General features: G+C 40.2%; 1 protein-coding gene across 2 annotated transcripts in view; it reads right to left on the bottom strand.

Moving 5' to 3' along the window:
- The window catches only part of pi4kaa (phosphatidylinositol 4-kinase, catalytic, alpha a), a 42,596-nt gene that overhangs the window by 7,977 nt on the left and 12,305 nt on the right, over window positions 1-22,314 (bottom strand). Inside the window, exons 11-43 of one of the 2 annotated variants that reach the window (XM_014340825.2) lie at window positions 21,715-21,906; window positions 21,420-21,520; window positions 20,774-20,903; window positions 20,559-20,688; window positions 19,894-19,989; window positions 19,638-19,821; window positions 18,992-19,092; window positions 18,464-18,632; window positions 17,808-17,858; window positions 17,593-17,701; window positions 14,558-14,694; window positions 14,336-14,469; window positions 14,112-14,194; window positions 13,958-14,028; window positions 12,649-12,773; window positions 12,461-12,542; window positions 12,300-12,383; window positions 11,926-12,015; window positions 11,707-11,826; window positions 10,017-10,109; window positions 8,743-8,899; window positions 8,491-8,618; window positions 8,242-8,400; window positions 7,991-8,142; window positions 7,791-7,898; window positions 7,011-7,231; window positions 6,084-6,239; window positions 5,551-5,630; window positions 5,261-5,460; window positions 3,921-4,008; window positions 3,667-3,834; window positions 2,105-2,158; window positions 1,769-1,889 (exon numbers count right to left, since the gene is read on the bottom strand). In XM_014340825.2, coding sequence (XP_014196311.1) covers window positions 1,769-1,889; window positions 2,105-2,158; window positions 3,667-3,834; window positions 3,921-4,008; window positions 5,261-5,460; window positions 5,551-5,630; window positions 6,084-6,239; window positions 7,011-7,231; window positions 7,791-7,898; window positions 7,991-8,142; window positions 8,242-8,400; window positions 8,491-8,618; window positions 8,743-8,899; window positions 10,017-10,109; window positions 11,707-11,826; window positions 11,926-12,015; window positions 12,300-12,383; window positions 12,461-12,542; window positions 12,649-12,773; window positions 13,958-14,028; window positions 14,112-14,194; window positions 14,336-14,469; window positions 14,558-14,694; window positions 17,593-17,701; window positions 17,808-17,858; window positions 18,464-18,632; window positions 18,992-19,092; window positions 19,638-19,821; window positions 19,894-19,989; window positions 20,559-20,688; window positions 20,774-20,903; window positions 21,420-21,520; window positions 21,715-21,906 — 4,074 coding nt within the window. The remainder of the gene's footprint in view (window positions 1-1,768; window positions 1,890-2,104; window positions 2,159-3,666; window positions 3,835-3,920; window positions 4,009-5,260; window positions 5,461-5,550; window positions 5,631-6,083; window positions 6,240-7,010; window positions 7,232-7,790; window positions 7,899-7,990; window positions 8,143-8,241; window positions 8,401-8,490; window positions 8,619-8,742; window positions 8,900-10,016; window positions 10,110-11,706; window positions 11,827-11,925; window positions 12,016-12,299; window positions 12,384-12,460; window positions 12,543-12,648; window positions 12,774-13,957; window positions 14,029-14,111; window positions 14,195-14,335; window positions 14,470-14,557; window positions 14,695-17,592; window positions 17,702-17,807; window positions 17,859-18,463; window positions 18,633-18,991; window positions 19,093-19,637; window positions 19,822-19,893; window positions 19,990-20,558; window positions 20,689-20,773; window positions 20,904-21,419; window positions 21,521-21,714; window positions 21,907-22,314) is intronic. The other variant, XM_005944602.2, reaches the window with a different exon arrangement.

Here is a 22,314-nt window from a genome sequence, read left to right as displayed (position 1 = left end):
CACACACACACACACACACACACACACACACACACACACACACACACACACACACACACACTTTTTTCTATGTCTAAGCTCTCTCTATATATATATTTCACACAGATTCACATTTTGAGAAACACAGTAGGGGCAACTCATGTATCATGCCCAAGTATACTTTAATATGAAGACTAATATACATGGTTGATGTGGTTGATTTCAGAAGAGAGCACAAATAGCCTCCACTTTGCTTGGCTTGGTTTCATCTGAAGGGTGAATTACTCTTTAGTACGCTTAAATGTCTGATGTCAATAGGAGATCAACTATGGTTTCTCTTTAGTGCAGCAGGGAATGTGGTTGAAGACAATATCGCGAGAGCATTTCTCTGGTTTCCAGAAAGTCTATTGTACCAGCAAAAGTTGATCATACTGGTGGTGAAAATATTCACCACCAGTATCTGTCTATAATTTGAACTGATGAACTAGAGCTGGGGAGCGTGGGCTCTATTGCTGGTGCTTCACCACTTCATTTGTCTCATGGGTTGTGGCCTTACAGAAAACATGACTGGACTTTTCAATAGTGGGCATGGTGTACAGTACTTATGTCGATAGACATAACTGGTAAGAACTGCAGAGCTGATCTTGAATAGTGCGGTAAAGAATTAACTTGGTAGCTTGGTCTAGTAGCTTTGGTGTAGAGCTCCTTAAATGTACTTTTAATAGGTGCGAACATTATTGTAGTTTGGTTCCCTATTTGGTAATGTCTTGGACATTATGGTTAGTGTGGCTTGTGATTCTAGTTCTTCAGATCTGGAGCAACCCTTTGATTTCTTTTTCCCCCCGCCGCTATTATGAGGTTTAAGAATTTTTCCTGATAAAACCTATTTGCAAGAACAGATTTGCAACCTGGGGGAGATACCACTTGCACTCTTCTATATGCCAGTTACACTATTAGAAATCTCCAGCTATATCTAGCATTTTTACTAGCGTTTTCTTTTTTCCTCCTTGAATTTGATCCAGGTTACTCATGTTGCTGGCTAGAGGAATTGGATTTGGTAAGGGTGTTGGTATCAGCTGGCTTGATGGGTCAGCTGGCCATTTTATTAAATGGGATATGTTTTAATGTTGCGTTATTGTTAATAAATTATGATTTTTTTTAGATTAATTTCCAATGTCAAGGTGGAACACTGATTTTTTAAGAATGGGGGTGTAAAGCCCCTCTCACTCTCAAGAAATTCCTGGTCTGCTGTTACTGATGACTGGCATGGGAGGATCGTCAGCTAATGCAGCTCACCTCAGGCTATAAAAGTTGGCCCCGAAGAACTGTTAAGTCTGTCTCTTCCAATCCATCTTGCATCAATACATTGGTTATCTTTGTTTTTTTGGTTAGGTTATGTTGAATAGATTATCTTTTATTTAAGTAAACTTTTTGTGTGAACTCTTTCTTGGTTACCCGCTTTGAGTCAATTCATGATAATAGAATATGTCACTTATTTCTTATTAAACTTATTCTGCCTTTACTTTTTTATGATCACCTTTTATCTATTACTTATTTCTCAAAAAGCTTAAATTGGAATTAACTAGGTTAACTTTGTACGAGACAGTTGAAGGAGCTTGAAGAGCTGAATAGAAACAGTTTCATGTTTTACTCTGAAAAAGTATTTTTACTGAGTGTGTTCATGTAGGTTTTAATATAACGGGAAGTTAGGGTGAAACTAAATGTTTTTCATTCTTTTCTTTCTTTGTTACTCAGACTAACTAACACAATTTGATAAGTCTCTACTCACGGTCCTTTTGGTGGCCCTCTTCATCCATAAAGATGTTGGTCTTCATGTTCCAGATGAACTGGTGGGCAAGAAGCTGAGACTTCTGGGCTGCCCACAGGATATATTCTCTCACGTAACCCATCTAAGCGAGATAGAGAGTAGACAAAGCTTATATTGGTATTATTATTATAGTTAATTATATCTCTCTCCTTTGCCTTTAGCAAAAACACAAATATCTCTCTTTTTTTTGGAAGGGAATATGATGAACTTCTTGTAGAAGGAAAAATAATCTCCCAAGTTATCACAGAGTAGAATTTTTCGTCATGAAATCAGCAAAGGTGGAATTGTTAATATTACCTTGTCATAACGCAGAGCCTGAACAATCTGAGGAATGTAGAATAAGATGGCATCCTAGGAAGAACAATGAAGAACTATTAAGAAAGATTTGTTTTTATGAAGTTGTATCCTCCATCTTGGTGCTGTGACAGTGTTAAAGGAGGAACAAAGTAAGTTCTCCTCTGAAGTTGCTGTCATACATGAACTCAGGTCAAGACACTGCCTCATGATTCTCTCTCATGTGGCCCATCGGAAGCTTGTTTTATGCCGGGAACACTATACCCTATACTGCCAAAAGTATTCACTCAAATAATTGAATTCAGGTGTTCCAGTCACTTCCATGGCCAAATCAAGCACCTATGCATTCAGACGTCTTCTACAAACATTTGGGAAAGAATAGGTTGTTCTCCGGAGCTCACTTAAGTCCAGCGTTGTACCGTGATAGGATGCCACCTGTGCATTAAGTCCAGTTGTGAAATTTCCTCTCTACTAAATATTCCACCGTCAACCGCTTGTGGAAGTGATTGGGAATGACAACAATTCAACCACAAATTGGTCAGCCACGTAAAATCACAGATTAGGGTCAGCAGATGGTGAGGCCCATAGCGCGGAGAAGTCGGCTTTCTGCTGAGTCAATCACTACAGACGTCCAAACTTCCCATGGCTTTCAGATTAGCTCAAGAACAGTGCACAGAGAGATTGGGAGAATGCGAGCCAATGCAAAGAATGCCACGACTAGAATCTAGAGCAGTGAGGATGTGTTTTCTGGAGTGACGAATCGTGCTTCTCTTTCTGGCAATATGATTGACGAGTCTGCCAAGAGAACAGTATCGGTATTTGTCTGACTGCACTGTGCCAAGTGTAAAGTTTGGTGGAAGCGGGATCATGGTCTGGGGTTGCTTTTCAGGAGCTGGGCTCGGCCCCTTAGTTAATATGAAAGGAACTGTTAATGCTTCAGCATACCAAGACATTGTGGACAATTTCATGCTCCCAATTTTGTGGAAACAGTTTGGGGATGACCCCTTCCTGTTCCAACATGACCACTGCAAAAAGCAAGGTCCAGAAAGACTTTTATGAGCAAATTTGATGTGGCAGAACTTGACTGGCCTGCACAGAGTCCTGACCTCAACCTGAACACCTTTGAGATGAATTAGAGTGGAGACTGTGAGCCAGGCCTTCTTGTCCAACATCAGTGTTTGACCTAACAAACGTGCTTCTGGAAGAATGGTCAAATATTCCCATAAACACACTGAAATCTTGTGGAAAGCCTTACCAAAAGAGATGAATTTGTTATAGCTGCAGAGGGCCAACATCATATTAAAACCTATGGATTAAGAATGGGACATCACTAAAACTCCTATGAATGTGAAAGCAGACGAGCAAATACTTTTGGCAATATAGTGTAACCGATAATTACTAAGCAATTCTTGGCGCAAATCCACATTGCTTTGTACAGGAGAGCTGGCAGTTTAAAGAAGACATTTTAATGTCTAATCCTTTTAAAAAGTTCAGCACATTAATGAAAGCAGCTTGAGTCAATGCCATGCTGAGCCCAAAAAACCCAAAAACTAATCTTGACCTACTGGAGGAAAAGAGCGTAGCACTTTAACCCCATACTGAGCAGTAAGGGGATGAGGAGGGTACATGCTGCTGAAGTAGGACAGACCAGTGGGCGGGTCAGCCGGAGCCCAACACAAGATGTGGCTCAACTCAGGGGAGTCAGCATCAATAGTGTGCCATGTCACCAGGAACTAAAGAAGGATAATTATATAACATTCAGTCACATTAAACATATAAGATTTCCAAAATCAAGCTTTACAAGAACACCTGATCTCACCTTGACAGCCTCAGGCACATCACTGACTGCACCGGGGTCCAGTCTCACAAGTCTGGTCACTTCAGCAACAATGGCGTCATTCTTAAATCTGGAAAATAAGACATTTAAAATGAAAATCTACACTCTAGTACAAGAAGGATAGTCACACCTTTACATTAAGCACTGGTTTCTTCTTAGTCAGAATTTCGACTATTACAAGCAGCAGACCACAAGGAGGGATGTTGTGTCTTGACCTTTTTTAGTGGCAACATTGTTTTCAAAGCTTATTGTTACGTTTCGGTGTTGTCAGTTTTTTGTTTTTTTGCGTGACTGTCATGTATTTCCTGCTTTACTTTGAAAGTCTGTGTTATCTCAGTGTGTTCAGTTTACGTTTCCTTGTCTCGTCAGGTCTAATTTGCCCCAGCTGTGTTTCCCTCCTGTGGTCCATTCCCTGATTGCTCCTTCTATGTATTTAAGCCTTGTGTTTCAGTATGTCATGGTCGTGATCTCCCCCCGTGTTGTAAATAAATAGTTTGTTGTAAATAGCCGTAAATGGGTTTTGTCAATACTTTTGTTCTGAGACACTTCCGTTTTGGGAATTTGGTGGAGAGCCTTAGTGGGGTTTTTTGTCGTGTGTTTTTTCCTTATTTTTATTTTCCTGCGTTGCACACCGGTTGCCTAGGCCGGGGTGTAACATTATGTAGGGTGAGTCAAGTGATAGGCTGTTAGGTTTAATGTATGTGTTGTAGGTTGCCATTTAAAAAGCTACATAATGCCATTTAGAAAGCTAGAATGCTTCTGTTTGCTATCTAGGTAACCTACGCATATGACTACGTGCATGACATTGATAAGGGGAACAAGCAGCCTTGAGAAGAACAGATTCTACCAACAACAATCTGGGAGAGCTGCACTCCCATCATATAACCACACACAATGTATAATCATGCTTGCACAGCACAATCACCCTTTGTAACCAGTTATAGTAATTTCTCATAGGTAATACAGCATCAAGCTTTATGAATATCCATGTGTGTAACCAATAAAAACAACCTGCAGGGGGAAAGCAAGTTGAAGTGGGTTGGAGACAACTGCTTCCCTCTCGCGAGTGAAAACTTGAGCTCTATGTGACCTGGTTCCTGAGTGAGTTTATCCAGCAGTATCAGGGGTAAAACTCTGACAAAGGCCTTTAAGATGATTTGATCTATCTTATGCACAAAATGGACAGTTGGCCCTGATGACTCAGAACAGTGCTCTCATGGATTTAGTTAATGGGAAATTAAATGGCAAAAGCAGTTTAATACTCATTTAAACAAAGAGGCATTTACGTCTGTTATTAGAGATTGTTCTTAGAGATTGGCCACCTTGTTGGTAATTGCATAGCCAGGTATGGAGCGATACTCCAGGCCAGGTTGACGTGGTCCTTCCACTGTTTCTCTGTCAGGCTGATGTATTTGGACCTCCAGTTGGCGATGCTTGTCTCCACTGACTGCTCTGTAGCAATGGCCAGCTCTTGTGTGGAGAGGGGGTTGTACCACGTTGTCAACCGTTCGATCTCACTAGCCTGGGTACAAAAACCAGAGGTCAAGAGCATTAAGAAGGTTTTATCATGAACAGGCATCTTAAGTGCAGTCAAAACACTCATATTACTCACCAGTAATGCCAGCAACAGAGTCCTGCGTTTCATGTAGTATTTGTGAAGCTGCGTTCCTCTGTTACTTTTTTTGGATGTGCCTAGAAAAAGAAAAGGTACAAAAAGTCAGTCCATAAGTCCTTTATGGACTGACTTTTTGTACCTTAATGTCTCACAGACATTAAGGTACAATGTCTGTGAGACATTGTACCTTAATGGCGTTCGTCTCTTTGATTTGGAAAAGGTGATGGCTTGGATATTTCACCAGTTCAAAGTCTAGAGCAGTGCAGTCCAAATGACTGCAAGAGTTTTTGCTATATCAAAGATGCTTTTAATGTCCATATTTTCATTTTACATTTTATGATGCCACCCAGACCGAAAGGAAATGTCAGTCACACTCTTAAAACAAATGATATGACATTGTGATATGACACACTTTAGCAACATTTAAACTATATTTGATTATTGAAGGAAGTGCTATTATCAGTTTCGAAAGGCTCTTGAATAAAATATTCATTCTTTGTACTGTCCGAAACACTGAACCTAGGTTCTACCTGATTTTTTGGATGTGGTGGACATGCCACTCGACAGCGGGTACGTATTGATCCATCCCTGGCCAGTCTGTTGGGTGCGGGAGCTGGAATCCATGTTGCCCCTTAGATCAGCAGCGTTCATCACTGACAGGCTGTTCAAAGATGCATCCTGATTATCTGTTCAAATGCAAACAGAATCAGTGTGGCCATGAACGCAGTGGGTTACTCTCAGCACATCTACATCTGTGCTTTATTAAACTTATACAAGAGCGTTCCTTACACATAAAACAGTCACAAACAATATGAGCGATAATGAGGGAGTTGTTGAAGAGCGAGATGAACCATGTCACTTAGCCCTCTGCTGATGTCATGATCATGTATTTGAAATCGAGGGACTCCGGAGTAAATGTAGGTAGCCGGTGCACTGATACTGGATCGGATGCAAGTAATCTGAGCCAGAATTTGCACTGAGGACCTGAAGAGGTATGCTCTGTATGAGTATGAGACAATGTCTTTTGTCAAGGTCTTTGGGTATGAAGAGGAAGGAAATTTCTTGGTTGGAAGAAAAAATATTTTTTCAATTTATGATTTCTTTAAAAATGATCACTTGGGGGACTGGTGGGCTGATATGATGAGTAGTCATGCATGTTGACGCAGCTGACAAATTTGTGCTTTTCCTCACAGCTTCTAAATATTTAAGACAAAAACTGACTTAAATTTTATGGATCACAAAGTAGAGGAAATGAGTAAAGAAAGAGTAGAAAAACTGAGCATATGAGAGGAACCAAAATAAGAACGTTTAGGGAAAAGAGAAAAGAAAAGTAAATTAAATCAATATCAAAGATGCATATATCAGGAGGACTGTGAGGAAAAGCAATCTCAAATTTGACCCACGTAAAAGCATGCCCCTGCTGCAATGCAGTCGAAGCTCCACTGCTTTAGGCTTACTTAAGATAGATATTGGAGAAGTGCTGGACACGATAAGCGATCCAAATATCCCAGCAGAGAGCGTGCTCGGGGCTGGGGTAGTACCAAGCTCACCAGGTGGGACCAAATGAGATGCTGCCAGGTACTTCTTGTCAGACAGGATGCTGGCGTAAAAACGGATTATGATGCTGATGTCCTCACGGAGACGCTTGTCACCCTGGGTGGGGAACTTTGGAGCCACACTAGAAAGACAAAAACATTAAATGTCTCACTAGGGTTAGATTAGGGCTAATACTACCTAAATCCTGAATTAGGGTTAGGGCTAACCCTAAGGCTATCTTGGCTCTAAAGGTTGGAATGCTGGTTAACTTACTTCTTTGGTCCAGATTAAAAGAGCTCAACAAGTTAAAGACAGCGAGAATGACAGAGACCTGACTTTCGTTCCAAAATGGTTCAATTTTTTCCCCTTTTCATGCAGCACTTTTTCAAGTTTTACATTTTTTGTGATTGATTAACTGACTTGCCAGTTGTTGGATGAATTGATGAATTGTCACTAGTTTATAGTTTATTTATAAGTTTTTACTTTACAAAGTAATAATATACAGGATGGTTTAAAAAGTTTCAATGTAAATTTAATTACAAATAATAACAGAATACAAATAAACAAAAGCTAGGAGGTTGGGTGAAAGATTGAAGACAGACATGCTGAAGTTAGCATGCTAATCAGCTAGCACTGAAAAATGTTAACTTGTTGTAAGCCTAGATTTGATTGAAGAAGAGCAAGCATCTGAGTCTGACTACCTGAAGTAATCAAAGGCAGTAGAGTAGATCTTCTCCCGGAGCACATTTCTTACAGTTGCATTGGTGACGACGTCAGAGTGGAGCAAAGCCAGACCAAGAGTGAGCAGCCTAGAGCACAGAGAAAGATGGTTTTCATAGAGGAAAGAGATTTTGTATAAGCACACCATAAATACTATGTAAACACTGTGACTGGTATATGCCTGAAGCGAGGTCCAATGGCAGCTACATGGCGGTTGAGGCTACTCTTAGCCCCACCAACATCTAGAGACAGAGAGCGCTGCATCAAACTGCCAAAGATTTCCACTTGATCTGCACTGGAGTATTTTGCGATCTCAAATCTCTGGACCAGAAACTAGTTGAACAGGGAGACACAGAACAAGGCGAGAATTTAAAAAGAATTGACTAACAAGATAACACATAAACAACTCAAGCAGATTGGCAGTTATCCAACCTCTATCCAGACATGGTGAGGGGTGACATTTGGAGGGCAGGGGATGGGCTGGCTTTCCTCTGAGGCAGCGAGAGGATCAGCCTCCACCTGAGCATCCGAGAACAAGCCCATCTTCAGCTCCACAGTCATCTGCCATGCTCCTGCCATCTCTCGCATGAACTAAGCGGGCATACAGGATACTGACACTATGTATGCAATTCAAGTATATCGACAAGAGAGAGAGGTTTTTGTTTGTTTGAGTATATGTACCGGTACTTCGACTCCTATACGTGCCGCCAGCAGCCACTCCCAACAGGCAATTGCTGTTTCCATACCATGTTCTGTAAACATCTTGAGTGGAGACCAGCACAGGTGGTGCAGGAGCTGAGGATCACAATCTACAGGCAATTCAGGAGAGAAAATGCCACCCCACCCCCCAAAAAAAGAGAGAGACATGAATTTGATACCAACATCATCACTTATAATACCAAAATACCAAAGTAAATCATAAAGGAAAATAACCTTTGGTGCTAATGAGCAAGGCAGTCAGTTTGAACATGGCCTCAGTAAAAGCCTCAGGCTGTGCAGAGTCTAATGCTTCTCCCAACTGTTTAATCATCAGTCGGCCCAAATCAGACTGTCCCCGGACTGCCTGGGCAAAGTGGATCATGCCTGATACCTACAAATGAAAGAGAACATTTATGAGTATGAAAAATGTATCTAATAAACAGATGTTATGTTTCCAAAATCTGCCTGCATCGTATTCTGGTTTCACTCTGGCACCGTTATGAGCCCTTCAAGATTTCAGCATTCACCAATCAAAATTTCAGAAGGATCTGTGTTTTTTTCAACCAAAATAATGTGGCCATGATCACTAACGCAATAGCTAACGCAGTCCAACTTTTCCCCCTTTGATTACATTACAGAGATCTCTGGACCATTAGATCAGGTACTGGTCCATTAGAAGTGGCCATTATCCACAGTGTGATCAACAATGGCCACCGACAACTCAACTAGATTTTGGAACCTCCAGGATCAAAAATTAAGCCAACACATAAATGCCAAAAAACAGCCTCCAGATCTGTCTAGTAGTATTGCTTGTGATGTTAATTATACTAACAACTTACCCAATGAATTAAACTCCAGTATTTTACTGGCATGTTACTTTGTTGTAGTTACTCTAGCAAGTATATGTTCCTGTGTTGTGCACTCTTAACTAAGGCTGTTAGCATTAGCTGATCATTTCTCAGGCCACCCTTTTCATGACAATATCACCCCTTCACACTTTTGGGGGGGGGGGATCTACTACAGGTGGAGGATGGACTCAATCTGGGTGACTTCTATTGTCTTATGTAGTTTGGGACTGATTGTTGGAGTAGGTGTAGTTTTTCCTTTGCTGTGGAGTCAGGTGGGCCACCATGGGCTGCGTGGAGCTTGGTGCTGCTGCTGCTGCCATGGACCCCCGTCTGATGGGCCTAAACCTGCCTGTCCTTGGTATATTTCGGGGAACAGGGGTGCCTATGGGGGTTAGCGGTTGGTACCCCAAAGTACCTCCTCTCTGGCTTCAGGGGGGGAGTACTTTGGCCACCCCGATCCTTTCCTCCCCATCCCTAATGGCTTCTCTCCTCCCACTTCATCACACCAACACACATGCAGGGCCTTGGGGTGCATCACTGAGGTTCAGGTTTCTCTTCCTCTCCCTCTGTTAACTTTCTCCCCAACTTCTCTTTCTTTTTTTTTTCTCCATCCCCCAGTCTTTTAGTGAATATGGGTTGTAATATTTATTGTGACTTTACCTCTCCAGCGTATCTGTTCCTGAGATTGAGGGAGGCCATGAAGTTTGAGTAGTCCTTTTTCACACAGGCTGGCCTCTCAGTTAGTTGAGTGGACTAAAGGAGAAAGTGACAAAGAAGAGCCTAATAAACCACGCTGTTACTATAAGCATAAACTGTTACTAATAAAAAACAGTCATAACTCATTTGTGCTCAACGTGACATGACAGTTACCAGAACAAAAGTTTATCTGTCAAGTGTGAATAGAGTACTGAATAACTTGTTGCAGATTTGCTAACCCTATTGTGTAAACCGGAGCACTTTATATTTTAGGTCATATTTTATGCACTACTGACATTTTAATGTAATAAAACAGATTTAACGATTCACATGCATAGTTGTTCAGTTGAAGACAAACAAAAGCAACAGAGTTATTACACACAGCAATGTTACCTTTACAATGACAGAAGGTTTATTTGATGAAGGTTTTTAAATCACATTTCTGCACTAGGATCAGTCCATAAAGAAAACTTAAATGGCAAAACTCTCCCAAAATCACTAATAATGTACTCTGATAATTAATATATTAAAATATCTAAGAAAACAAAGAAAAAATTCATGTGACTGACTGCACTGCCACTAATGCTAGGGCAACTTTGAGTGTAAACATCTGCACAGACAACATGCTATCACAAAGCTATCAAACAACCCAGGGTGATGTAAAAGTTGAGTACATGCCAGTCGAAAAAACACAACCAGAACCTGATTGTGTTATCTGCAACAGATAACAAAAGCTGATATAAGGAGTCAGGCTTGCAGTATTGCAGCCTTCATTTCTATCTGTACATGTTTCTGGAGAAAAATCATTGTAAATACATTTTAATATTAAAAGATAACCAGAATAAATTTAAAAAATTGAGTTTTTCAATAATGACTTCATGACTTCATAAAAACTGTGTTCTGTATTTCTGTCCAAAACTAAAATTTGTTTTATCTGAAACATGTTAGTATGAAAATGATGCACAAATAAAATCAGGCTGGGGGAAAATATTTTTGGAGCACTGTATGTATGCCCTCCTTATGATAGGATTATGTACTGGTGTGTGGGACCGTTATCTCAGGTTTACATGGCTGACTGATAGTTATTTATTTCAGGTGATGTTATGGAGTAACTCAAAGGTAATGTAATAAGTAGTGTAGAGTAGTGTTGTAAAAGCTCACCTTTCAGAACACTCACTTCACCAGATGCACCTTGTTTCTTTTCCTCACCTTTGATTGGGTGTGGTGCTTTCCCTTAATTGCACTCACCTGTCACTCGTTATATAAGGACTGCACTCACCTACAGCGCACTCTTTCTTCACTCCCACATGAGGTGGCAGCTGAGGTGAGTTTCTGTTTGAGTCTCCTGAGTTTATGTATTATTTTGAGTTACTAAGTTACTTAAATCACACTTTATTTCCTTTCAGAGATAGCAGTCCGTGTGTCTTTCCTTCAATTCATTCAATAAAACGAAAAACCCTGCAAGTGATTACTGACTGTTCATTCTCATTCTGACCGGATGAGCCCATGATGGTAACAATCTCCAACCTCCTCTGAACCTTTCTCCAAAACAAGTAGAGAAATTACTACTAAAATAACAAAACATGTAACTTTTTTTTTTTTTTGTAGCAACCCCAACACTTGAATTTGTAAAAATGATGAGTGTATCACCCACCCCAAGTGTGGTGCTCTGCCTGTTGTAACCAGCAAAGTGCAGGATGCTTTCTGTGGCCATGGCTAGGCCTGTGTGCTGGGAGAGGCCTGATACCCAGTTCTGATGTTTGTTTAGATACTCCTGAAAAGACCAGGTAAAGCACAGTGGTTTAAAGCATGTTTAAGGCAACATGTGGAGTTTTGCATGTTACAGACTAGAATGTTTCAAAATAAATGTTACCTGTAGGTGGGATTTGGTCACAGATGGAGCCCACTTCATAGCCTCTTTAAGAATTTCTCCACAGCGTGCTGCAAAATCCTTCACTATGCTCTAGAACCAAAGAGACAATAGGTCTTTTATATATGAGAAAAAAAAATCTACTACATAGACAATACATTACAAAAATCTATTATCTAATAGTGCTTGCTCATAGGGGGTCATATGATTGTTGGGTTTTTCTCTGTATCTATTATTGTAGGATCTACTGTACAATATAAAGTGCCTTGAGGCGACTGTTGTTGTGATTTGGTGCTATATAAATAAAATTGAATTGAATTAATACATATATAGGGGAAAGAACTGAAAAACACAAATCATAAGTAAAGCAACATTACCTCTCTGGCTTCATACGTGTCTGGGACAGTGATTCTGTATGGTGTATCTGGGATGTCATAATAAGGCTGGTCTTTATGAATGTCCTGCAATAGATCCAAATTATACAGCATAAGTCATGGTATACAAATGCAGTATAACAGTCTTGATGATCATCACATACTGCACTGAGTGAGAGGGAAAGAGTCTGCAGAATGTCCAACATAGTCTTCAGCACACGGCCACTCCACAACAAGTGGGGGAAACTAAGTAGAGAGAAAATACAGTCAATTAGGAACCTGCTTTTGTACAGTTAATGTGACTCTGGGTGATATTTTAAGTAAATTAACATGTGCATCAAGTCATGCTCACGTTTCAGCCAAGCCAGACAAGTATTTGTCAGCCACTCGACGGATCCTTTTGTGGATGTGGTTGAAGTTCACCAGGAGGAACTGAGCGTGGCGTTCAAGCTCCTCCTCATGGGCTTTGGTTTTTGGCTAAAAGTGTGACATTATGTAATTTTATTGTAGAATATTTTCAAGATTATGTCATTAAAATAGTTTACAGTGATATACATGACTTGAAACTGAGAAAAGCAGTAAATCCTCACATTTGAGAGCTGGAAATTCACTTTCACCGAATTGCTTCTGTAAATCATGTAAAGCAACTCTATTGGAGTCCAAAAATAAAATCTAAAACTAAAATCAGTATATCAGGAGTCCTTTAAGACTACAATTGGGAACCTTTCTAAGTGTAGTTTATGTGTACAGTAGGTCATTTATTTTTGATTTGTTTCTCCCTGGAGAGCAAAGTCAGGAATATTGAAAAGAAAAACTGAATCAGTTTGACTGCAGTCTATGCACAATCTGGTTGGGTGCTTGTCTATTAACTGCAGTGTTTTTCTATTAACTGTGTGTACTATTTGAGATGAGTGACTAATATTGATTTAATTGGGTCCTGTCTACTTTTGTTCCACAGCCAACATGTTTTTAAATGTTATATGATAATCTTCCAGTGCTCCTGCAGTAGTTTTTGGATCTGATGCTTATGACTTCAGCTTTGCTTAATGTTATCTAACTGTTACAAAACATTTGATTTACAACTGAGTCTCGAGATGGACCTTTAGTGTATGTGAGGGGTTATGAATAGCACACTTAAAACACCCAAATTGTTAAATCTGTGCAGTTTATCTTCTGTTTTGGTTAAGGGTAAGAACCCTGTCTTATGGGGAGAGTGTGACGGCTGCATGGCTGGTGTTGGTTTTCTGTGTCTATCTATTCCAGTTAATTGGTGGGTGGCGCTGACCCAGTTTAGGACGCAGCACACCTGAGCAGATGGTGCTGAGGAAAATCAGTCCTGTGGGCTGACTCTTCTCTACTCATATCCTATCCCCTTGTTTGCTGACTGGTAGAGCACTCTTTTGTTTTTGCATGCACAAACTCACTCATACATTTTCCCTGCAATCAGACACTGCATATATACTGAAAACCAGTATTTGTTTTTTTATTTAAATAAATCATTTAACAGCAACCTAATGCTATGTATGATCGCCCTTTTTTGATACATTCTTTTGAGTCAGGTCATGACAAATAATATGTATTTAACCAAAGAACACATTGAATAATAAAGTAAAGATATAAATGCACTTAAGATATACTTTGACTTCTAACATCTTACTTACTTTTTCAGCCATCATTTGCAGGAAGACCTCAAAAACCTTGTCGCTAACAGCAATCACACACTGCATCATACCTGAAAACATTTGAATGTGCAGAATAAATGATTACCAGTAAATTGGTATTTTTCAATGTTTTTTTTTTTTTAGTTGTTCTTACCAGATTTATCCTTCTGTATTGCTCTGTCCTCAAAGTATCGAAACATAACCTGAAAGCGGTCCAAGTCCAGAGAATGCAGCATCCTAACAGATGTGAGAAAAACAAACCAGAATAAAGGTTAGATATATATACTAGTCAAGTCTTATTTGTCTAGTACAAACTGGAGAAGATGTGCATGAGATTTTATATTAAAAAATAAATAAATAAATCTCACGCTGGCTTACCTCATATACTCCAATCTGTAAACAGACAGCAAATATGTGGACATGGCAAAGTCCAGCTTGTTGATGAGAGCAGCCACCTCTGGAGGAGGATCCAGCAGGTTGATGATGGTACTGCGTAGATCATTCAGCTCTGCCTGGAATTCAACAATCAATCAAAAACTAGTGCCAGCAGGTAAACTACAAAATATCTGGGTGTTTGTCTGCATGTGGGCATTCTCATACCGGAGTGACAGTATCATTCTTCAGGGCAGAGTTGTACTGCAGCTCTGAGCGTAAAGGTTCTCCACTGGGAAACGTGAGCAATGGTGATTTGGTCGCTATCTCACAAACCCCTTCATACCACTCCTCTGGCCACAAACCTAAACATTTCAACAGCAGCAAATTTAGGATTTACATCTTTAAAATGAATGGGGTCATGTGAGTAAATGTCCAAATGGTTAATCTCATCCACATATTACGGTACTGTATTTTTCAAAGCTTCCTTACTAACTCACTAACAAATATATCACCCAATGTCTGTTAGGGAAAAAAAATTAGAAAAATAAAAACTTTGACTCCTTGGAAGCAAAATGTGGTTTGAATCATATCTAGCTAGCACGGTTAAATTTGTTCATGTAAATAGGGTGTCTTCTTCATTATGGAGTTCCCCAGGGTGCTATGCTGGGACCCGTTCTATATACGTTATATATTCTTCCCTAAAGCTGTATTTTTAGAAGGCATAGCATATATTTTCATTACTATGCAGATGAAACTCAGCTTTATCCATCCATCCATCCATTTTCTTCCACTTATCCAGGGCTGGGTCACGGGGGCAGCAGCCCAAGCAGAGAAGCCCAGACCTCCCTCTCCCCAGCCACCTCCTCCAGCTTATCCGGGGGAATACCAAGGCGTTCCCAGGCCAGCCGAGAGATATAATCTCTCCAGTGTGTCCTTGGTCTGCCCCGGGGCCTCCTCCCGGTGGGACATGCCCGGAAAACCTCACCCAGGAGGCGCCCAGAGGAAATCCTTGTCAAATGCCCAAACCACCTCAGCTGGCTCCTTTCGATGTGGAGGAGCACCAGCTCTACTCTGAGCCCCTCCCGGATGGCCGAACGTCTCACCCCATCTCTAAGGGAGAGGCCAGCCACCCTTCGGAGGAAGCCCATTTCCGCCGCTTGTATTCGCGATCTCGTTCTTTCGGTCACTACCCACAGCTCGTGACCATAGGTGAGGATAGGGACGTAGATCGACCAGTAAATTGAGAGCTTCGCTTTTACACTCAGCTCTATCTTCACCACAACAGACCGGTACAGCGTCCGCATCACTGCAGCCGCTGCACCAATCCGTCTGTCGATCTCCCGCTCCCTTCTCCCATCACTCATGAACAAGACCCCGAGAGACTTAAACTCCTCCACTTGGGGCAGGGTCTTGTCCCTGACCCGGAGTAGGCACTCCACCCTTTTCTGGCTTTATCTATCTAATATATTTCATCTATCCAAAGCAAAAATGACACACACAAAATTAGTTTAACTGCAGAAATGTCTTAAAGACATAAACCTGAAATTCAGATGAAACAAAAAAGGTTGCTATACTTGGCCCTAAAAACCTTTGAAAAATGGTGTCTCTCCAGATACTTACTTCGGATAATATTAACTTGGCCTCCAGTAATACTGTGAGGAATCTTCACGTAATTTTTGATTAGGATAATTCTTAATAAATAAATAATAAATATTTTGGACTGCTTCCTGGAATTTGCATTGTATCTCTAAAATTCAAAACATCCTGTCACAGAGTGATGGTGATTGACTAGTTTATGTATTTACTATTTCTAGGATGGACTATTGTAATTCATTATTATCACTTTGTTTTAAAGGCTCCCTGAAAAGCCTTTAATGGATCCAGACTGCTGCAGCGAGAGTAGTGAAAGGGACAAGAAAGAGAGAGCCTATTTATCCCATTTGTTATCTTTGCTGGCTCCTTGTTAATCCAGATTGAAATTAAAAATCCTCCTCCTCATATACAGGCCTTGATATACTACCTTTTCACCGCAATAGAGCACTAGGGTATCCTAGGGTATTTAAAAGTAAAATAAGAGGCAGAGACCTCAGCTCTCTATGGAACCAGCTTACAGTTTAGATATAGCAGACAGAAATCTTCTCTAGTTTTAAGTACTGTATATGCTTTAAAAAAAGGGAAAGTTTTAAGCTTATAGTTAGGGCTGGATCAGGTGAGTCTGAACATTCCCTTAGTTATGCTACAAAATGCCTAGGCTACTAGCGGGTTCCCATTATGCACCAAGTGTTTCTTCTTCACTCACAGCTTTTCATTGTCTATGTGTATATAAACCACTTTGTGGAAGAGAGCCAGAGTTCAATAGTAACTAATGATTAAATCCAGTGTGTCCTTTGTCCTATTTCTTTCCCCTCATCCCCAACTGTTCACAGCAGATGGCTGCCAATCCCTGAGCCTGGTTCTGCTGGAGGTTTCTTCCTGTTAAAAGGGAGTTTTCCATCCCACTGTTACCAAGTGCTTGCTCATAGAGGGTTGTCCGATTGTTCCGGCTTTCTCTCCATTATTGCAGGCTCTTTCCTTTACAATATAAAGTGCCTTGAGATGGGACAATCACCGCACCACTAGCACTGTTGCTTCACAGCAAGAAGGTCCTGTTTGATTCCACCTATCCTGGCCGGGGCCCTTCTGTGTGGAGTGTGCATGTTCCCTGTATTTGTGTGAGTTCTCTCCAGGTACTTCTGCTTCCTCCCACAGTCCAAAGACATGCAGTAAGTGGGGTTAGGTTAATTGGTAATTCTAAATTTCCCATAGGTATGAATGTGAATGCCCTTGACAAGGATAAATGGAAGAAAATGGATGAATGGATAAATAAAAATTAAATTAAATATATAAAGAATAAGGGGTGGATTAAGACTTTTGCACAGTACTACATTTAATCCTAAAAAGAAGCTACAGATATATGAATTCATTAAGGCTTTTATAATAAATTAAAGATAATGGTGATTCCAGGAATAAAAAAATGTTTGCTTGAAAACTTTCCCACAAATTCCCACTGCATTTCCTAATTTAAAACAGACTGATATGATGAGACTACTAAAATAAATGGGAGACAAAATAGTAAAACTGACATTTTACAGGACTAAGGATGCAAAACAGAAATAGAGCTACAAAAATTTCAGTTTGCTTTACTGTGATAAAACAAACAAAATTTTGATATTTCTGATATTTTTGTACACAACACAACAGAAATAAACAACTCCTTCTACCTGAACCCTCCACAGCAAATCCCATGACTACGGAGTAGAGCCAGAAGTCTCTAAAGAGCTTCTGCAGGCGTGGCTTTGCCTCCTTGATTGGTGGTAGCCTCTTTGTCAGCTAAAAACAGAAGAAGAGGAGGGATAACAGACCTTTTAAAAGTGCTAGGTTTACACTAACTCTGAATTATCAAAGATTATATGATGAAAATACACAAATCACTTACCACTGCAATGACTGGAATAAGGACTCCAAGATTTCCGGCACTGCTTGATGCCTGAAGGTACAGAGCTGAATTAGCCACTTGAAAATAGACTACCACTTTATTTAATTAATGAGTTAACTACATTAAATATTTTCTACACAAGCAAAAGTTTCAGTGTTTAACAAATTTATTAAACACCCTAGCATAAAAAAAAAAAGAAACCTGTAAATTCCCATGCTAATAAAAATATTAAAATTTGAAAAATTTAATTTATGGAGCACTGTAAAAACTATAAAGTCAGGGGGGTTGGGATCTGAAGGAAACTAAATACAGTGTGACTTAACAGCTACTATATGCATCACCTATGTTTCCTGGCTCTAGCTGCAGGAAAACTGTAAAAATCAGAATCATTTCCCAATTATAGTATGCTGTTATCTTATGAAAGCAGATTGCCAAGAAAATGAAGCAAAGCCATTTAAGGTAAAAACTTCCTCTTGCATGTGTTGACTTCACTTGACTTGTTTGACCTTATACCTAACTACCCTATGTTGTTTTTAGTTCCACTTGTGTTGTTTTTCCTTCCCATTATAACAAATTTCCCACGTGTTGGACTAATAAAGGTTATCTTATCTTATCTTATCTTATACTGGAATGTGCAATGTGAGTGTGTGCCATACCTTCAGAGTTGGGCCCTTGTCTGAGGCCCTTTCACTGGCTCGCTTGCCTTCTAAGCCCAGCTGAACAAAGAGTTCTAGCAGGTTGACTAGCAGCTCGTCAACCATATGCTCAGCCTGAAGGTTTGCTGCTATGTTACCCAGTGCATTTATAACAGCCAAGGAACAGTGTCTGCAGAAAGAGGAAGGAACATTTATGTACGAGATAAGCAGTAGCACATGCGTTTCTGTAACAGTGGGGTATGGTTCACATTCAGGCTCCCATAAGAGAATTGATACAGTTTTTGCTTGCTGATGCTCAAGATGGAGAAAAAAAAACAAAAGAAAACTCAGCTGCATTGAAGCTTGAAATAAACATTTGAATGCTAACACAGGACTGTAGAGCAAGTGGCCAACACTTGCACTGAAATGACAATAGTAAAGAAAAAAACATGACGCCAATGTGAACAAGCAAAACCATAACACCAGGGGGGGGGAAAAATGCTCTTTTAAGACTAAAATTCCTCATCTGCCCTATAAGGTGATTCTTACCTGTATCCGTGATCTTTGTAATCTTTGGTAGAGTAAACCATGGAGCTTGCCTTGACACTGATCTGCTGGAATAAATTCCAAACTTCCTGGTAGATGTATTGCTAAAGTGGAAGGAAAAAGAGAAAAAAACCCACAAAGTTCCCCTTCAAAAATAAAAATTACACTTTAAAAAGGTTAGATTTGGGTCTAATATCACTGCATATGATGTCATATACTGTCCTTCCTCTGAAAAAGAAAGCATACCACAGAAGCTTGATTCCCTTGTATAACTCACAATTGTGCGTAAGTATTAAAAGGAACTGCACTGCAGTGGTTTAAATCACAGAGATTCCTATGATTCCAATTTCTTAATATAATTAGGAAGCCTTCTTCACATGCAAAAGTTAGTAATGGAGTTCCACAGGGTTCTGTGCTGGGAACCAAATCTGTTAACATCATACATGCTTCCCTTGGGCATTATTATTGTAAGACACTGCTATGCAGATGATACCCTAGTTTTGTTTAGCCATGTCTTACCCTACAATATAAAGTGCCTTGAAGCAACTGCTGTTATGAATTGGCACTTCATAAATAAAATTGCATTCAATTGAATTACTCTAGAAGCTTGAAGTTCTAAGACACATGAAGTTTGAAGATAAACACTCACATTCCCTGTGATGACCATGCAGCCAAGTTGGTCTATGATGAGGACATCAAGCTGGGAGGGAGGCTGGCAGAACTTCTGCTGCAGAATCTGAAGGATGGGCTCCATTACTCGGGGGGTGTCCCGTAAGGCCACAGCAATGTGACCCAAAGCCCTGATTGTGTGGTCTGGAATCAAGTGAGCATCCCTGTGGGGCAATATCTTGGTTATTTTAACTTCACAAGTCAAGAGCAGAGTATAATTTCGGTGAGAGGCTTACTTGTCATTTTCCTGATAGATATAAAGACGATTAGACAGACTGGCGAGAAAAGCTTCAACAATGACATTATCCATAGTCAGGCCAGCTTTAAGGCACCTGAGAGCAGAAGGAAAGACTGGGAGTGAAGGCTTTGTTGACAATGACATGTACACGCAAGTGGGATGGGTTTCGTTCAGCAATGCCTTATATTAAGGGGAAGCACGTTGTACACCTGTGTGGATTCACAGTGGACATTTATCATTGTTTTTAAACACACTTTCATCTCTTTGTATGTTATAACTTCAGAGTTTTCCACAGCTTGCTGACAGACCAACAACAGCACAAGCAAAAATAGCCCACATACTGGTCTTGATGCATGCTCAATCATCCAGAATCAACTTTTGGAGAGCACACATACTGGTTATAACACATATTTTTAGCACTACCCACATTTAACAAAACAGATGCTCTCTGCAGATAGACAAGGAGTCTGCAGGTTCTGTGGTATGCCGATGCACTACAACTGCTGAACCATTATTTCTCCTTCATAAAAACTCAGTGGGAGTAAATTGGATCTTAAACGGTTCTATTTATGAAGACTTCTGTGAACCTGTTATTTATACTGTTTTCTTGCAAACTGGAAAATGGAAAGCTCCAGTGCCTAATGTACCTGTGGGGGAACTCACCTGCAGATGTTATCAATGGAGATGTCCCGAAGCTGCTCATACATGGAGGGCTGGCTCTTCTTGCTCGAATGGGTGCTGAGTGTTGACTGGGAATGTTCATTGGTCACATGAATCTTTATTTCACTACCACCTTAAACAAAATCATAATCTTGTAAGAACACATTAAACTGGAAGGAACATGGTTGGCTGGCTGGTAGTGGTGGAGCATGAGTTACCTGGGGTGTACTGGCTGTGATATTTGTACAACTTCACCAAAACAGGAGAGGGCACCACCAAGAAGTCTCTCAGGGATGTGGTAACAGAGTGGGCCACCACTGGAAAGCGTTCACACAGACGACCCAACCCCTGAACACAAAAAGTATTTCTAAATGTGCATTTGTAATAATAATATTTGCATTCCTCCCAGGTTTACAGCTATTTACTGTGAAGAAAGCAGGAGAAACATTCCAACAGGACAGCCACAATAGATGTTACTTTAAAGCTTTTAATTTCTGATGTGATACAGTCTGTGATTACCTAAAGCATCAGTGATAACCCAGAAAATCAAGTACCACTAGGTTTCAGAAATTTGTCATCAACACCAAACTACTGATCGTTATAGCTCTAATGTGAGCATCTTAGCCCGATTTCAGCATTGTCAAAATTCTCCTGCTATACCTCAGAAGTATAAACCATACTGATTGGCTTGAAAAAAAAGAAAAGAAAAGAAAAGAAAAGAAAAGAAAAGAAAAGAAAAGAAAAGAAAAGAAAAGAAAGCAAGCAAGCACTAATCTGTCAAAGAGAAACAAAATCTTAACAGGACACAACACTTTTCTACTCCTGCTCCCACATCATTTTCTTCCCTCTCTGGTAGTTCTTTACCTGTAAGCAGCAAATGAGGAGGGGCATGTGAGCAATGATGACTTTACTGGATGTCTTTGATTGCAGTTTCTCTGAGAGCTTGGTGCAAAGATTCTCAGCTCCTGGCAAACAAACAAAAAAATATCATTCACCAGTGTGTGAATGTGTGTGTGAATGGCTGGATGACTGGATATGTAAAGCGCTTTGGGGTCCTTAGGGACTAGTAAAGCGCTATATAAATACAGGCCATTTATTTACCAAGATTATCGAGACTGATTACTCACTGTTGGACTAAGATACAGAAAGCAAGACTTACCCTGCTCCTCAGTAACAGCCCATACCATGAGGTCCACACAGGCGGCATTAGCCTGACAGCGCAGTTTGAGTGGGCTCAGTTCACTCTGGAGGTACTCAACATCATGAAGAATCCTTTGCAGCTCTGACTGGCTGCTGCTAAACTGCTCCAGTACAAAGTCATGAACCTCCTTCACATAGTCTGTCTGAAGTTCTGACAGAAAACAAATTCTGTTTGTATTATTATTATTATTATTATTATTATTATTATTATAGAGATATTAGGGAAGGAGAAATTGTGATTTTGTTATTGAATAATATAAGAAGCACTTATTGTAAAATCCAGTGTTAAAAAAATACTTAATTTTAACAACTCCAAAATCAGCTAAAGCTATCAACAGAACATAAAGAAAAGTCTCCTATTTTCTAAAGCAGCAGTACTTTCATCTAACTCCATTTTGAACCATGTTATGGTCGCTGACCTCTAGTGGCTCTCCCTCTGTGAGAGAGTTTTTTTTCTCCTTTTCCTATGTTACAGGTCTGCCAGTGAGCAAATCATCCAGGTTGTGCTGTGAGCTAGAGTGGTTTGGGCAGCAGGCTTTAGTGTGTGTGTGTGTGTGTG

This window comes from Haplochromis burtoni, unplaced genomic scaffold (genome assembly GCF_018398535.1).
Source record: "Haplochromis burtoni strain Fernald_Lab_line unplaced genomic scaffold, NCSU_Asbu1 Contig_407, whole genome shotgun sequence".
Classification (NCBI taxonomy): Eukaryota; Metazoa; Chordata; class Actinopteri; order Cichliformes; family Cichlidae; genus Haplochromis; species Haplochromis burtoni.
This window is presented reverse-complemented; position numbering and strand designations above follow the sequence as displayed.